The sequence below is a fragment of the Equus przewalskii genome, chromosome 23 (assembly GCF_037783145.1).
Source record: "Equus przewalskii isolate Varuska chromosome 23, EquPr2, whole genome shotgun sequence".
NCBI classification, from domain to species: Eukaryota; Metazoa; Chordata; class Mammalia; order Perissodactyla; family Equidae; genus Equus; species Equus przewalskii.
The window spans coordinates 5283921-5301680 of NC_091853.1; the positions used below are offsets into that span (position 1 = coordinate 5283921).

A 17760-nucleotide genomic window follows, 5' to 3' on the forward strand; every position below is an offset into this window, starting at 1 on the left:
TCTAACCTGTGACTGGTATTTTTCTTTTTTTCGAGGAAGACCAGCCCTGAGCTAACATCCACTGCCAATCCTCCTCTTTTTGCTAAGGAAGATTGGCCCTGAGCTAACATCTGTGCCCATCTTCCTCCACTTTATATGTGGGACACCTGCCACAGCATGGCTTGACCAGTGGTGTGTAGGTCTGCACCCAGGATCTGAAGCAGTGAACCCCGGGCCACCAAAGCGGAGCATGTAAACTTAACCACTACGCCACCAGGCTGGCCCCTGTGACTGGTATTTTTTAGTCTTAGGGGGCTGCCAAAGGCCTTAATACTTCAGAATGTAAATTTCTTTAAAAATAATAGCTCAATAATACTGTCAAGAAATAGACCAGATATAAACATAAAAACTACCATTTTATCCCCTTAATAGCAAACATTGCCAGTGTTCAGGGGCTGTCTCTTGTTGGTACCACATACTTGAATGGGAAAGGATGTGTAAAACTCTGCCACTAAGAAATGGTCACTTCTTTCTTCAAAACCTAAAATGGAACCAAACTCCTGAAAACAAAAAGGAACTTTGCTCCACAGCAGCACTGATATTAAACCTTTATTTTTGTCTTAATAACAAATAACAGCTGAGCTACTTCTAGATAAAGACTTATTCAAAACTAGAGGGAAACTATAGCATACTGAAATAAAGTTCTATAAATAACTGCCAGGAATGGAGAACCTGTTGCTCATTCCACAAACCGTCTGTCTGTAGCACTCCTTGTGCCTTCCGGAGTCCTATTTTCCCTCAGGAAGCTTTCCAATGAAGTCCGTGCCTTATGATTTCTATACATACCATGATTTACAAGCATTACCCCACACATCAAGCCCCCAGTCCACATCAAAGCCCATGAGGCAGACTGTCCAGCTTACTTACTCTGTCATGAAGGAAGATAAGAGCCAGCAAGATGTCATAGATCCCAGCACAGACCTCCGCAGAAGACAACGCCTCCAAAGCCACTTCCAGAGGCTGAACACGCTCAGTGACAAGATGAATGCCATCTGCTTCCACAGTGCAAGATAAAAATCTTAGCAAGGAAGGGTGACGAAGCGTCTTCAAGTGCTTTAAAAATACAAACAGAAGAGTTGATGAAGTTAATGAATCAAAACCAGATTAATTATAGTTCCATATATATGGTGATAAAAGTCAGAAAATGTATACTTGCATTCAAGGTCCTCTCCAGCTCCCTACCCCAAATTTCAAATAAGGCAGTGGAGAATCTGTGACTTGCTCTGACTTTATTCAACTTACCAACACTTAAATAACTCTGCAGAGACTTCCAGTTCTGTTATGGCAGCGTAAGCCACCAAGAGCCCAGACTTCCCAATGATTCCTACTATAAACTCTGAGCAAGTGCCAAAAACAACTCCCTGAGAACTCTGAAAAGTAAAAAGAAGCACCAGATTGTGGAGGGGAATCAAGATTTGGAGAACAGACACCCATGGGGGTGAGTTTCCTGGTTTAGGGGATGTCCCTTCTCACAACTGTGCACTGATGGCAGGCCCCAGTCACAGAGCAGGGTAGCAAAAGTGGCTATAACTCTGATAGAAACTTTGCCATCATTTTGGCCAGAAGAATCACAGAAAGGAACCAAGGCAGGCCTGAGTATGAGAAGGATATCCAGGAGGGCAGAGAGCTGGAGAAGGAGATGCCCTAGTTATCTGCACACCCACACAGCTCTCAGACTAACCCCTGAAGCAAGCATGCACAGGACAGACCCAAACCAGCAGAGCAAAATTTTGAAAAATGAACTGATGTTTGAACTACCACTTGCAGGAAGGGTGTGGGGAGAGTAGTTCAAAAACTTGAGTCCTGGGGGTCAGCCCGGGGGCACAGCGGTTAAGTTAACCACATTCCGCTTCTCAGCAGCCCAGGGTTCGCCGGTTCGGATCCCGGGTGTGGACATGGCACCGCTTGGCACGCCATACTGTGGTAGGCGTCCCACATATAAAGTAGAGGAAGATGGGCATGGATGTTATCTCAGGGCCAGGCTTCCTCAGCAAAAAGAGGAGGACTGGCAGTAGTTAGCTCAGGGCTAATCTTCCTCAAAAGAAAATAAATAAATCAAATCAAATAAAATAAAAACTTGAGTCCTGAACCTAAGGGGATTGATTTCCTGCTAAATCAAAAACATCCACATTCTCTGGAGGATTATAACAGAATCAAGAGTCTATGCAACATGACATTTCAAAATGTCCAGGACGCAATCCAAAATAAGCCAACAACCACCCATGAAAATGTGATCAATTCTTAATGAAAAAGCCAACAAACACCAATCCCAAGATGGCTCAGATACTAGAACTATCAGGAAGAATTTACATCAGTTATTATAACCATTCTCCTAGAGGTAAAGGAAAACAGTCATGAAATAAGTCGAAAGATAGAAGTTCTCAGCAGAGAAATAATGTTATATAAAAGAACTAAATGAAAATTTCAGGAATAAAAAAAAATATTAGAAATAAGAAATTCAATGAATGGACTCTAACAGAACGAAGATGACACAGGGAAGAGTCAGTGAACATGAAGATGTTAACCAATCTGAAGAACAAAGAGAAAAAGTATTTTCTTAAAAAAATGATCAGACCCAGGAACCTGTGTGACAATAACATAAGGTCTAATGCATATAATTGGAGTCTCAAAAGAGAGCTGAAAAGAATTGGAGCATAAAAAATGTGATGGCTGAAAACTTCCCAAATTTGACCAAATACTTAAGTTTACAGATTTAAGAAGTGAACACCAAATAGGATAAATCAAAGAAAACCACACTGAAACACATTATCATCAAACTGCTGAAAATCAAAAATAAGTTAAAAATCTTGGAAGCAGCGTGAGAAAAATCACTCTTTACGTGGAGAGGAATGACAGTTTGAATGATGCAGATTCTCATCAGAAAACAGAGGCCAAAAACAAAGGGGACAACATCTTTGCAGTGCTGAAAGAAAAAAATTACCAACTCTGAACTCTCTATCTAACAAAAATATCCTTCAGGCAAGAAGGCAAAATAAAGGCATTGTTGATGAAGGAAAACAGAAAAGTTATTGACAGAAGCCCTGCTCTACAAAAAATGCTAAAGGAAGCTCTTTAAGCTGAAGAGGAAATGATACCAAAGGGAAACAGGGGTCCTCAGGAAGGGAGGAAGATCATCAGAAATGGTGAATACCAGGATAAATGTGAGGGCTACATTTTTACGTCTTAAGTTATTTAAATATATATGACTATTTAAAGCAAATATTCTAACATTGCCTGATGAAGCTCTGAGTGTGTGTGATGTATATGTACGTGTGTGTGAGATATATATTTATATATATAAAACAGTTGACACACATGTCAGGACAGGAGGGATGGAGGCTGGAGACACCCATACGATTCCACGGCTTCTACATTTCCTGTGACGTGGTACAATATTAACCACAAGTAGACTATTAAAATAGCTAGTTACATATACTGAATTCCTTAGAGCAACCGCTTAAAATATATAAAGAAATAAAGCCAAAAAATCAAGATACATTGAAATGGAATACTAAAAAATATTAAAATAATCCAAAAGAGGAAAAGGGAGAACAGAAGAACAAAAACCAGAAGGGGACAATGAAAACAAATAATATAATTGAACCACAGTAATAATTACATTAAATTTTAATGATCTAAATGCCTCAATCAAGAGTGGATAAAAAATGAAGACCCAACAATATGCTGCCTATAAAACACAGACTTTAAAAACAGACAGAGAGCCAGCCCTGATGGCGTAGCGGTTAAAGCTTCCTCCGCTTGGGCAGCCTAGGCCCGGTTCCTGCGCGTGGAACCACACCACTCATCTGTCAGTAGCCACGCTGTGGCAGTGGCTCAAATAGAAGAACTAGAAGGACTTACAACTAGAATACACAACTATGTACTTACAACTAGAATACACAACTATGTACTTACAACTAGAATATACAACCATACTTTGGGGAGAAATAAATAAATAAATAAATACAGAGCTAGGTAAATGGACAGAAAAGGATATCCCATGAAAACAGTACACATATGAAGACTGGAGTGGATCCATTTCTATCATCAAACAAAATACTCTTCAGAACAAAGAGTACTGGCAGAAATAAAAAGGGATATTTCTTAAAGAATAAAAGGGACAATTCATTAAAAAGATACACCAGTTATGGATAAAGAAATTATGGTGTATATATATATATATATATATACACAGCCATAAAAAAGAATGAAATCCTGCCGTTTGCAACAACATGGATGAAACTGGAGGACATTATGCTAAGTGAAATAAGTCAGACAGAGAGAGACAAATACCATATGATCTCTCATGGAATCTTAAAAAAATGAAATAAAAAATCAAGCTCATAGATACAGAGAACAGACTGGTGGTTGCCAGAGGCAGGGGACAAAGGGTGGGAGAAATGGGTGAACTGTTTTTGTTATTTTATTTTAGTTTAACTAAATTTTTAAAAATACCCCAAAAAAGGCACAATTATAAATGTGTGTGCCTAATGGCAGAGCCTCAAAATACACATGAAGTAAAAATTGGCAAAATGAAAGGGAGAAACAGACAATTCCACAATCACAGTTGGAGGTTTTAAAACTCTTCTTTCAACAATCAACAGAACTAGCAAAAAAAAAAGTAAAAACAGAAAACCTGAATAATATCAACGACCTGGACCAAACTGACATTTACAAAACGCCCTGCCACCACTGCAGGACACACCTTCTTCACAAGTGCAGGTGAAACGGTCACGAGAACAGACCACGCCGGGCCCTAAAACAACTTGGAATGGATTCCAACCTTGGATTTGCCCGAATAGAGGGTAAACATTTCTGATTTTGTTGATCCTGTTTTCTTACATTTTACCTTTTGCTTGTCAAGCATTTAATCCCCTTAAAAATATTTAACCGTCTTTAAAATGTTTATCTTTTTACTATCTAGAAAAGTGATTGTCAAATGTTTTTGTTCACACACTTCACACCAGTAAAAACATTACATAAGTAGCTTATATTAGATGTATATATAATATATATATGTTGTGTGTGTGTATATATATATATAAATAAAATATGTATACTATATAACATCCACAAAATAGAAGGTACCAAAAAAAAGATTAAAAGTAAATTTAAATAGACATTCTCGATATTTTTTCCCCCAAACTGTAATGACTCATGTCGCACAGTCCCTAGGGTACGGATATCCCACTGTAGAAATCCCTTGTATGGAGTGTTCTCCCACACACACACCTTTCTTCTTTGCCCTGTTTTCTCAGCAGACAGGGAGGATACCCAGATGGACGACAAATACAAGACACTTCTGAACATCAGAGGTGAAATCTGTGCAGTTTCTTCCCTTCCCCGGTTGGTTCTCTAACTGCCCTATCAGATCCAGACTTTCCAATCTCCACCCATGCTGCATGTCCCAAAAAATTCGACCTGAGTAACTTCGGAGATCCACGGGCCAAAATTCCCAACCCAGCTAAACAATCCTATCATTTACTCACAGCAAAACTTAAAATGCTGGAAGGTTGCTTTCCTAACAAATCACTCAGTTTTTCTGAAAGAATTTACATGGCCCTAAACTCCGGGGTCTACCCCGTACCATCATTGGGCCTTGGGGCAGCCTTGTGAACCAATCACAAACCAGCAGGAGATGACGGAAGACTTCACCTGGAGAATAACCCTCAAGAGAACATCAGGTTTCATTTTCACAAATAAGCACTTAGTATGGAATGCTCCAAAACACCTTCCTGGAAGAATATGGCACAGTGTAAGAGCCCATAACCCAGCACTGGCACACACTTTCTATCAGTCACCTCAAACTTGTCTATTAAATGTCTCAGGTAAGATCACAGAAGAATCTTCTGAGTGTAGCAATTTGTCCAACGTCTTTTCTTTTAATAATCTAATTTTGCCAACTCTGGGAATAGCTCCAATAGAGTGTTTTGTTTATTCTTAAGAAGGAATATGTTACCCTCCCCTGGGTTACTCTAATAAACAAAAAGAAAGGGTTAAGAAAATTTCTTTAACTAGCAATTATGAACTATTAATTTGTGTATTTGCCTTTAAAACAATCCATACATACACATATGTACACAGCAATGACACAATGAGCCAAGAAGTGTGCTGGCAGGTTGGCTGAATGAGTGTGGTTAATTGGAGAGAATTTCTTTCAAGTGTCTTTTGAGCTATGGTTTCTGAGTAAAATTACACAACCTCTTTCATATTTTCATTTTAAAAATCATTTCAAATTATCTGCAAAACAAACATGAAATACTTCACTTTCCCCTGTTTAGGGGAAAGTCTTCGTTCAGCTTTTATGTCTTGGAGCTCTAATTTTTTCCCTTGGTTTATGTACCTTCTTTTATTGTCCTTCTAGTACTCAGGGCAGACTATTAAGTTAGAAGGAATGCTACCTGGTTCAGTGCTGGCATGGAAACACAGACTCAATAAATGTTAACCTGATGAAGAAATGCAATAAGAAGTTCCATTTTCACTCCTGCTTATTTTTTAACCCTACATGCCCAGCAAAATTCTTGGTCCAAAGTGACTTGTTTGTTTAATGAAGGAAGAAAGGAAGGAATAACTTGCTGCATGATTCTGAGCAAGACACTTAGCAGGACCTGTGCTTGTCGCTCCCCTCTGGCACACACAATGTTAAGCATAAACTATACTTTTTTTGTTAAATATGAGTATTACTAGATAACTCGCCAATATTCACACTTATCTATGCCCATATGGAGATGTTAAATGTGAGATTCTAGTCTTGAATATAAACTATTCCTACTTTGCAGGAATCGGTTATGACTCAGCTATCCAGAGAATTAACTCAAGCCTTAGGGACTTGACTTTTCATTACTGTTCTACCTCTGATTTGCTAGTTCACTTTGAAAACTACACAAAGTAGTAGTTCTTAACTATAGCTCAAATTCACTTGGAAGTTTTTAGACAGGGAGAAAGTCATAATTTCACTCTGTTAAAGAAATATAACAAAATAACCAAGAAGCCTAAACTAGAGAGCAAGAATTTTCAGGGAAAAATATTCTTCCTTCTTCCCCTAAGATGCAAATCTGAGACAAAGATGGAAGTACATTCTGGCTTTAAATGCCCACTGCCAGGGCCGGCCCAGTGGCGCAGCGGTTAAGTCCGCACATTCTGCTTCAGTGGCCCGGGGTTTGCCGTTTCAGATCCCGGGTGTGGACATGGCACAGCTTGGCAAGCCATGCTGTGGCAGGCATCCCACATATAAAGTAGAGGAAGATGGGCATGGATGGTAGCTCAGGGCCAGTCTTCCTCAGCAAACAGAGGAGGATTGGCAGCAGATGTCAGCTCAGGGCTAATCTTCCTCAAAAGAAAAATAAATAAAATACATGCCCACTGCCTGGAGGTTAGATCCTGAACTAGGAAGAAAAAGCAGAAAGGGAAAGAGATAAAGGACTCTATTTTGGAAACCCTGCACCTGAGGTACTGGTGGAACATCCAGGTGGAGATATTCTGTAGGCGGGTGGAAATACAGACCTGGGGCTCCCATAAGAGGTTCCTGCAGATAATGAGTTGGGGTGGAAGGCTGGATGGCCATAAGCATTAGAGGGAAAAGGAGGAGCAGGTGTAGTGTGAACACTGTGGTGGGAGCTGGGAAAGGGCCAGTTCACCTGGTGGCCCTCCCACACCTGAGGGATGGGGGAATGCCTGTGAAGTTCTTCTGAGTAGACAACGCTCAGGAGCCTTGGAAGAGAACCTGATTTTGATCATGAGAGGAAGGAAATAATTTTTTCAAAAGTTAACAATGGGCGTGGTCCTGTGGCGTAGTGGTTAAGCTTGGCATGCGCTGCTTCAGTGTCACAGGTTCATGGGTTTGGATCCCAGGCGCAGACCTATACCACTCATCAGCCATGCTGTGGCAGCGTCCCACATACAAAATAGAGGAAGACTGGCACAGATGTTAGCTTAGGGCTAGTCTTCTTCCAGCAAAAAGAAAAAAAACTAACAATGTAGGCAAGTTGATTTACTGGAACAATGGTTGTAAACAGCATAGAAAAGGGCTAAGAGGGAGAGGAACAAAAAGAAGATGTCAATCTAAGGAAGAACTGTAAAGCATTCCCCAAATAGAATGCGAGCTCCTCTGAGCACAGCAATCATCTCTTCCATTTCTTTCTCATCCCACACCTCGTGGGCTCTCAAATATGCTGAATGGCCCTCCCACAAACCAGCCTGAATCCATCACAGAGAAGAGCACGAGGTCCCCCCAGACACTCAGCAGAGCACTTGTAGAGCATCTGTCTGCCTATTCCTAGAGCCCAGCATGGCTGGCTGCCTGGTGTCAGGGCACTCAGGAGTCACCACAAGCCTGCACTTACCAGGGAGCCCTAACTAAGCACGTAGATTAAAGTAAACACAGTAACCCAATTCTGACTCAGGATTTACCATTCCTCACAGGCTACTGGATAGAAATGAATCATAATCACCAGTGAGACAATTATACTTGACAGCTAATGAATTCAAGATAAAGTAAGAAGGTCTCATGGACTTGAAGTATTTCTGATATTGTCTTGTGACCAAAGGTTAGCCTTGCAATCCCTCTTGCTTCAGAGGTCTAACAGTGTACTGTGATTGTTATTCTTTATTTATAGCAGTAGAGGAAGAGTATAATTACTACCTGACAGTATTTGGCAAGGAAAACCCTGTATATTTGCTTGAAATGGTCATTAAAATTGCCAAAGGTAGGATTAGGAACCTGAACTCTAGAACAGTGAGGCGAGCTAACTACATTGTTCTAATGTTTCAGGTATCTAGGAAATCAAATTCCTAAAACTTGATGCAACGTCACACATTTCTTAAGTACTGTGGCCCAAATCTAAACTCCTTATCATGTTGCTGCCATTTCAAATTTCTCAGGTTCACGTCTCAGGAATTCAAAGGCACAAGATGGCCTGAAGAACACAACAGACAAGCCTATGAACCACTTGAAAATGCTTAGGCCCGGCTTAGAAGGGTATGTGCATACACTAAGGGAGAAAACATCTTCCCTCTCAAGCTTCCCACAGCATGGAAGTCTTCAAACATGGAGAGTAGATCTTTGTTTTTTCCTTTAAAAATTGTATGATCTGGGCATTCAACTTTCTTGGGACATACACCATAAAGAGCAACATAATTTTAAACAATCTTATGTTTCATAAACAAAACTAAGAAAGATTATAAATCTCCAGTACTTCACTAGTAATAGTCATTCTAAATAATTATTTTTAAAACATGCAAGCTTATTAAATGAGAATAATACAAAGCATGTCAGATATTAACTGTACATAAGAGTAAGACAATGAGGCAAGGCATTTCATATTTTGCAAAATCACAATAAAAATTATTAATTTTTATTTTTAATTAAAAAGTATTCAATTCCTAGATGGAATGGAAAAGAGACAAGCTCATGGTCATAACACATAGTCTTACCAAAAAGCAAAATTACCTAGCAACAAAACAGCCAGCCATACTTTTTACCACAATACATTAATGGAAAACGCATCCTGAGAGGAACATTTTCCTTAGGAATCATCTCATAACTGTTAACTTCATGCCTGACCAAAGAGATAACATCAAATAATGAACTAGCGTGACAAATAAAATGCTGAAATTATATTACTAATATATTATTATATTATAATATAATCCTTTATAGTCATTAAAAAAGGTAAAAACCATTTAAACAGACCTATGAAACAGACATCAATGTAAACAGATATCAATGTCTCATACTTGTTGATAGTACGAAGTGACTCAAGGTAATACAGGTGGTAACTTTAACAAAATAAAGATATCAAGTCGATCTGAAAGCAGCGTGCCTGCCAGAGTAAACATGATGAGTGAATTAGCTAATACAACTATACTCACCTTTTAGGACCTTCCCAAAATAATCTAAACAGATGAATATCCAAGGAAATGGCTAGCTATCCAAGGAAATATCAAGTAGTGCCTTTTTTTCTCTAATTTGAAAAGACACTCAGGGTAGTTTTATTGAATTATGTTACGCAGTAGAATCGTTTTCCTAGTACGAGGCCAGCGTCCCCTGACAGCGCATCAGACTGTGCTACCCCGGGGAGCCTCTGCCAGGAGCGGCACTTGGTGGGTGCAGGTGAGGAGGACCTTTGCCCTAAGGAGGAAACTGAAGCCTCCAGAAGTCCATCATCTGTCTAAGGCCCCTCAGCAAGAACTAGAGCCCAGGGCCAGCATTCCTCCCAGGACATCGGGCCCATCTCCCAGTTAACACTCTTTCTGGGGGCACCCAATGCCTCGGGGAAAGAAAAAGTACTTGTTACAGTTCTTAAAGTATTTTATTTCCAGGTCCATCATCAATACACTAATTAATATGCTATCAATATTTACAGCATTTTTGCTAAGCTAGATTAACTCCCTTTATCTTATATTAGCCATGTAAAATCACCTCCCAAACTTTCTCATTAAAAAATCAAATATGATGATAAAAGTTATCATGCTCACTTGGATGAAGCTTTCTGGCTAAACCTATGGTACCTGATCACGTCATGCAAGGTGAAGACATCCCCATGAAGTAAGGACAACTATGTTATTAAACTAGAATAAAAATACTAGTCCTTATGACCTACCTCCTTTGAGCTCTATTAATTTCACATTTTTTAATAGCAAACAAGATAGTAAAAAGTACTAACTATTAAGTAGTCGCCTATTAGGTACCTTAGCAGCTTTATTAACCTTGTCTTCGTTTTCTCTCTTATACACGAAAACTGAAGCACATTTGCCATCCTGCAGCACCGTGGGGTAAACAGCAAGTCCGGAGGGTAAGGTGAACGGCGGTTCCTTCAGCGCACAGCTCTTCAGAGCGCTGTTCTCTGACCCCATCCCTTACAGAGGCAGTGCTGCAGCCCCTCCGCAAAGCCAAGCAGACCTGCAAGAAAACAGAAATGTTTCCACACACTAAGTTTCTATCTGCAGCATGAGCCAGAGAGAGCCCCACATCCAGACACACCACTAAAACCTACTCGTTTCTACAATCCTCGTACGGTGGGCCATGTGACCATAAAAATGGTAAACGCTCAACAAGTTACTCCAATGCTTGTCGATTAACAACTAACAGCTCTGGAGAAAATGCTCTTAACCACATAGTTACTCCCAGTTACTGTCCCTCCCAACCCCCACCACACACACAGAACTTTCAGAGTGGAAAGGCCATCAAAAATAGAATAAGATCATTCATGCTCTAACCCACTCACAATCCTGCCCCACAGAGGAAAATGCTGTAAAACTTGATTATTCAAAACATGCTAAACTTCTGTACATCTTAAATAATCTCAAATTATAAAGCAAGACAATACAAATTGTAGAATATTTCTAACAACAATGAAAAACATGTCAACAAATGGAGAGCTCATATAAACCAAGTAAAACATGAAAACACCAGTAGAACAAGGGAAAGGAAACAGACAACCCACTGAATACAAATGACAATAAATGTAAGAAAAAGTGAGCCCTCACTGCTCTTCAAAGACCTGCTAAGTAAAAAGAAAAACCACAAAATTTTTTGATCTCAAATACATACATACACGAGATTTTAGAAAATGCAAACTACTCTATAATGACAGAGTGGATCAGTGGTTGCCTGGGGTGGGGGCCCAGTGAGAGGATCCAGGGGAGAGGAAAGGATTACAAAGAGAAGCAAGGAAACTTTGCAGGAATGGATATATTCATTATCTCGATTATGATGATTATGGTGATGGGTGATCACAAATATCAAAACTTACAAAATTATACACTTTAAATATGATCAGTTTATTGTATGTCAATTACACCTCAACAACGTTGTTTTAAAAAGAAACCTGTATTATATATCTATATCTGTAGGTGTATACACACACACACATACACACACACATACATACATACACAGACACAGACTTGAAAAATATTCTGAAGTATTAACAGAGGTTTGCCATGGGCTGCCAGATCACGGGTAATTCACATACGTACAGACACAGACATTTGCCTGCGCCTCCCAAATCTTCCACAATGAGAACATATCTTTCTTTACAACAGGGATACAAACTCACATGGTTACAACAGGCAATGCAGAGCCGTCCAGCAGTATTGGTAGAGCAGCAAAGGGCCTACTGTGTGTGCACAGGCACCTACTGTGGGAGGGCTTGCACTCTGAAGGGAGCGGCCATCACAAAGTTCCAACCAGGCCTGCAGTTCCAGAGCAGCCAGATTATGAGAGTTATCACAAGGAGCCAAGAGCCTGAATACTTATGTGGAAATGTCCATTTTCTCCAATGTTGGCTTAAATTTCTTTAAATCTGTATAGGCCACATAAGATATGCCTGGAAACTCTGTGGCAGTCAGCTTTCAGCTCTGGCTTTACTATAATTTTTAAAATAAGAAATAAAAAGAGTTCATGCTAACTCTGGTAATGTGGCAAGAAGTTACGAGTGCTAAATAACACGGCCAGAAGTTCTGCGTCGACCCTTAACAATGTCAGCTTAAAATCTACATATAATAATATAATAATTTCAGTTTAAATACATCTAAACTGTATTTAGATAAATACAAACCCAACAGTCATTATACACAGACCCTCTATGTGGATTTTTTTCCGCTTTGGTGAAGTTCTGTACAACACTTCCCATGTTATCAGAGTATGTGATGCTGCTCCAGACACACACCTAGAATAGAGAATTTCAAGAGCCTACAGACCCACATACGTCATTGTACAAGGAACACAACAGGTACAAGGGCTAATGCCAACTAAAACTGAAGGTTTTCAAAATCCAAGAATGTTTCTGAGGGTAAGAACTAAGTTGGTTTTGTAACAAATCCACAGAGGGCTACCAACCTGGCAATTTATCTTCCTTAAGAATGACAGAAAAGTAAAAAAAAAAAATAATAAAGGTACTAAAAATGCCAAATCTCAACTATATGTAACATCCACCTTTCTATTGGGACTACAAATAAAAGGAGTGTTTATGTGGAATCATGGAGAAGAGCAACTATTGTTCATTCCCCTGTTCTGAGGATGGCGCGCTGCCTGCCTAGCCTGGGACGCCCACTCCCACCCCTTCCCCCTGAGGAGAGAGGGTCAGGGTCAGGTTCAGCACTTGCATCTTGCTCCTCTCTTCCCTGGCATAGTTAATGGGTCAGGTGCTACCCCGGGCCAAAGGGCAGTCAGTTCACACGTTAGCCATCTCTCGGACCCACGGCCTGGACAAAGAGCCGGACCGGCCAGATCATTGCCCCAGGAATCTGAATGAACGAGAGAGATTTTTGTCTATTAGCAGCACGGCTGAGAGTAAAAGATGACATGAGGTAGAGCCAGGGCTACGGTAAGCCAAAGCCACGCAGAAGCAGAAGCCCGGCAGGCACCGAGGAAGCCAGCCGGCAGCAGGAGAACGGGAAGCGAACAGTGAGAGAGCAGCCTAGTCAGAGACTCGGGGGCACATCACCACCCTCCATCTCAAGGCCACAGGGAGCCCAGCTTCAAACCCACATCCTCACTGCCTCACTGACACACTTACAACCAGGAGCAGCCTGAGTACACCCGAGGTAGCCTGAATGCATCTACATTCTTTCAAACCAGTTGCCATTTCACAAGCAGAAAACTCTACTTCTCTTTAACTCCTCCAGTCTGAAAAACCAGTCAGACTAGAGGAATGAGTCAGAGAAGCATCACTTCGAAAGTGTATATCTGAAACTAGTCTAACCTCCTTCTCTCTCTGAGCCACAAAATATAGCTTTCCAAAATCAACCCAGAAGGAACTGCAAGAAAATGAAAATCCTCTTGGCAGAAAATCATGCTGAGTTTTTAGTTTTAACACCAGTCCCCAGAGGAGCTAAGATGCTCACAGGACTCAGGGGCAGTGCTCTGGCTGAAGGAGTGGCAGTCCGCAGAGGGACAGCAATGGACATTTCATTTACTCAGTCATTTCTAAATAGCAAAACACTCCCTGTGGGAATACTGGGCCTCACAACATCTATTAGCCCTCCAGTTAATATGATAAATTCCACTACAAGATAATTAACAGTTCAGGGTTATGAAAGCTTTAGGAAGAGGTTAAAATTGGTAATTTTTCTTAGCAGTGTACGTTTTGGGTCTAAGACCTTAAGAAATACCACTTAAAAATTAAAAAGGAATGACTTCCTTTGATGAGAGAACTCGGGCGAAAGGAAGCCATTTTAGCGTTTGGAAAGCATGATTAATGTTGACAGAAGTCTACTGATACCATCAGTGCGCTGCTCACAGACCAGCAGGGTTATATTCTCTGTCCAGCACAAACTTCATTAGAGAGAAATGAAAAGATGTGCTGTTGACTGCAATCTGAGAACGTCTCAAAAGCAGTTAATTCTTAATTCTTTACTTCACACAATGGTACCCTAAGAGGCACAAAAACTGTTGATATAAAGTGCTTTAAAAATGATAATTCAGCTAAAATGGATTTACTGAAATGTTAAGACTGATAAACAATACACTCGGACTTCCAAAACGCTCTCCTCCTTGTTTTGAGGAGTGAAGGGGAAAACACAAAATCTTTTAGCTTTGAAATAGTCACAAGAAGGTAGAAAAGGATATTCTAACAGAGATATTAGCATGGGTATTTTGCAGAATTTACCATCTCCACTCTCTGTAATATAACGCTGAGGAGGCGGTTTCTGACTTGAACAGCATCATGGTCTTAAAAATTTGTTCACCTATCTTCCTCTATCCCTTTGCTTCTTGGACAGCACATGAAGATTCTGGGCCACCTGTAGATTATGAAAGCCCTTTTCCGGGTCACTGAGCAACTCACAGACTCTACTGAGAAATTTGTGTCGCCTGGGGAACTCTCTCTCCCTCTGTTTCTTTCGCGGCAATTAATGGAGATGATCTTGGTCCTAGCTCCCTAGCTTGGAAGTTCCAAAGCTAATGGCTTGCACCGTGACTTCCAAGAACACACTGTACTCACTGATACTTTGTTACCTGGCGATAACATTACTCCGGGCCCTCTGCTTTGATCTGTTTCAGGTATATATCCCCTGGACTGAACTCAGTCCAGCACTGCTAGCTAACCAGCAACACACAACGAGGCCTTTGTGGACCAAAAGAACTCAGTATGATTTCAGCTAGGAGAGGTTATGTAGATATGCACACGGGTCCTTAAAAACAGCAGTAACAGTGATTCCAAAATTCAGGGCCGGACTGTGAGTATTCACATGGTTTCCTAAATATGATCTGCTGAGAAATGTTTCATTTTTATTCTAAATAAAGAGCACTTCGCAAAGACAGGAGCCAACAGGGCCTCTGGGGCCCTGGCACTGGTCTTGGGTCCAGAACGAAGGCGCCTTCCCAGGGTGGGCGCGACCCCAGGCTCCCAGGCTCGGGCAACGCCGCCCGGCGCCGCCGCGCACACCCGCCCGCCCGGGAGCGGGGTGCTGGGGTCCAGCAGGGCGGGCGCGGCCCCCGGGGCGCAGAGGGGCGGCGGCGCTCCCACCGCGCTGGCCCTCACCTTCCACGCCTGCCCCGAGGCCCGGCTCCGCGGCTTCCTCGGCAGCTCCGGCCGCTGGCACCGGGCAGCGGTCACCCGCCAAGCCCAGATTAGAAAGGCGCCCGAAATCAGCAGGGGAGGCTGCGCGGAGGCGGAGAGCAGCTCAACCGGCCGCGGCGAGCTCGCCCCGCGCGGGTCCCAAGCGCGGCCCCGCGGCCGGACGCGCGCCCCCGCCTGCGCTCGCGGCCGGACCCTGCCCGCGGCCCAGTCCCGCGCCCACGGAAGACGCGGCGCGGGGCTCGCTGTTACCTGCGGGAGGGCGGCGGGTGGCAGCCGGGGGTCTTGGCTCCGGTCCCCTCTTCGCCCCCTGTTGACACCAGCCACCCTCGCCTCCCCCGTGAGGCTCTGGCCACTACACCCACAGCCTTCCGAGGTCTGGTCCCTCTGACACCATAGAGACAGGCGCGGAAACCGGACAGAACGGCAGCCTCCAGCCCTCCGACGCCACCACTGAGAGGAACGAACCCGGAACCGAGCTAGAGCGGCCACACAGCGCTCCTCAGGACGGTGCCATCTTGAGTGTGGGCGCCGCGGCTGACCTCGCGTTTCACTCGCTGCTCCCAGCGGCCCAGTTGGTCTGCGAAGATGTCCCCTCCCTTGCCCTTCGACTTGAAGGCGCAAGTTTGTCTTGATTTTAATGTTTAGGCTTTTCTTGCGCAGTTTTGATTTGATTTCCGCCCGAATCTAAAATGGCCGCCGGTCGCCTCTAACGAACAGTACAGGGAGGGCGGAGCAAAGGAGGGCGGGGCGGGGGCGGTCGGCGAGGGTTCCTAGGAGGGACGGCGCTCGCCCGCGGCCCCGATTGGCTGCGCCGCGTGGGCCGAAGTCTTGCGGAAGGGCGGCGGAAGCTGGCCGAGGTCGTGGTGCTTCCGCTTCAAGCTTTTGGAGCGGAAAGTCGCAGGTTACGCTTAATTCAGGAAAGAGTCAAATTTGGGACTATTAAGGTTAAGAGTACCTATTATTAATATTAATGGTTTCTATTTGATAGGGTGTTGTGAGAAGAAAGTGAATATACGTAGTAGTTTTAAAACTACATGATTCCAAGGAAACGGAATGTATTTTTCCTGTCATCATCACTACTACTCAGTGCTTTTACAACCTCGCAGTTGACAGCTAACCTAAATCCTTTGATCATCTGAAGCTTTTAGGTTCTTTCTTGTGGGTAACAGTAGCTGAAAGGTTTTAGGATGGATAAGGACCCCACAATTTCTTCAGCAGGTTAAATGAAAGCAGTGTAAGACCACATTTTGTCCCTTATTCAGAAATGTATTAAACAAATATTTATTAGGAGGCAGGCACTAATAGTATTTAATCTGGCCCAAAGGCTTAATGAAGGCCCAGCTTTCTGTCCTAGGTTGGCGCTGTCCTACTAGAAATAGAATTGAAGCCTCAAAGACGTATGTAATTTTAAATTTTCTAGTAGCCACATTAAAAACGGTAAAAAGAATGAGGTGAAGGTAATTTTAATATTATGTTTTAACACCATATCCAGATTGTCATTTAGACATGCACTCAATATAAAATTAATGAAATATTTTACTTTTTTTTGTGCTGTCTTCAGAATCTGGTAGATACAGATTTTTTACAATCTGGATTAGCCATATTTTAATGCTCAATAGTCACATGTGGATAGTGCCCACCGTTTTGGAGAGTGCAGTTCTGGCGGTTGCCCACCACCTCGGACTACACAGTTGAGAAGCACAGCGCTGCTGAGCAGGATTCTGTCACTGCAGTCAGCATCAGCGGCTGGCAACCGGAAATCTTCCAGACCAGTCACAGAGCCAGGACCAGGAGGAATGGCGCCTCACATGGCATCTCCAAGGGCCGAGGGCCCCACGAATTTTTAGACCCTGTTTATTCAGGAGTGGAGAGCATTTTCTAAAATATTTTAAACAATTCATCTATCTTGAATTCTTTTGAGAACCCAACTCTAGAATTCATCATGATAATAAGCTGTTATTTTTGCCAATAAAAACCCATTTCTGTCACTCATGCTAATTAGCAAAACATCTGGTGTTGTCAGAGATCAAGGTGCCTAAAGTATCTGTAGCTCCATTTTTGGAATGTGGCCTTTCTGGTATGACACTAGCTAACTACCCTGGGAATGTGGATTCATGATTATTAGAATACTAGTAATAAATAAATAAAACAAGGTAATGTGATAATTATAGCAGCTAACATGTTGAGTACTTACTAT

General features: G+C 42.2%; 1 protein-coding gene across 7 annotated transcripts in view; it reads right to left on the reverse strand.

Moving 5' to 3' along the window:
- Positions 1-16036, reverse strand: part of SCYL3 (SCY1 like pseudokinase 3) — a 40024-nt gene extending 23988 nt beyond the window's left edge. For 2 of the 7 annotated variants that reach the window (XM_070591287.1, XM_070591285.1), the window contains exons 1-3: positions 15525-15663; positions 10704-10939; positions 907-1092 (exon numbers count right to left, since the gene is read on the reverse strand). In XM_070591287.1, coding sequence (XP_070447388.1) covers positions 907-1092; positions 10704-10796 — 279 coding nt within the window. In that variant the 5' untranslated portion in view covers positions 10797-10939; positions 15525-15663. Of the gene's footprint in view, positions 1-906; positions 1093-10703; positions 10940-15524; positions 15746-15812 lie in introns of those variants that run through there. The other 5 variants (XM_008525538.2, XM_008525539.2, XM_070591284.1 and 2 more) reach the window with 5 other exon arrangements.
- Positions 16037-17760: the final 1724 nt, after the last annotated feature.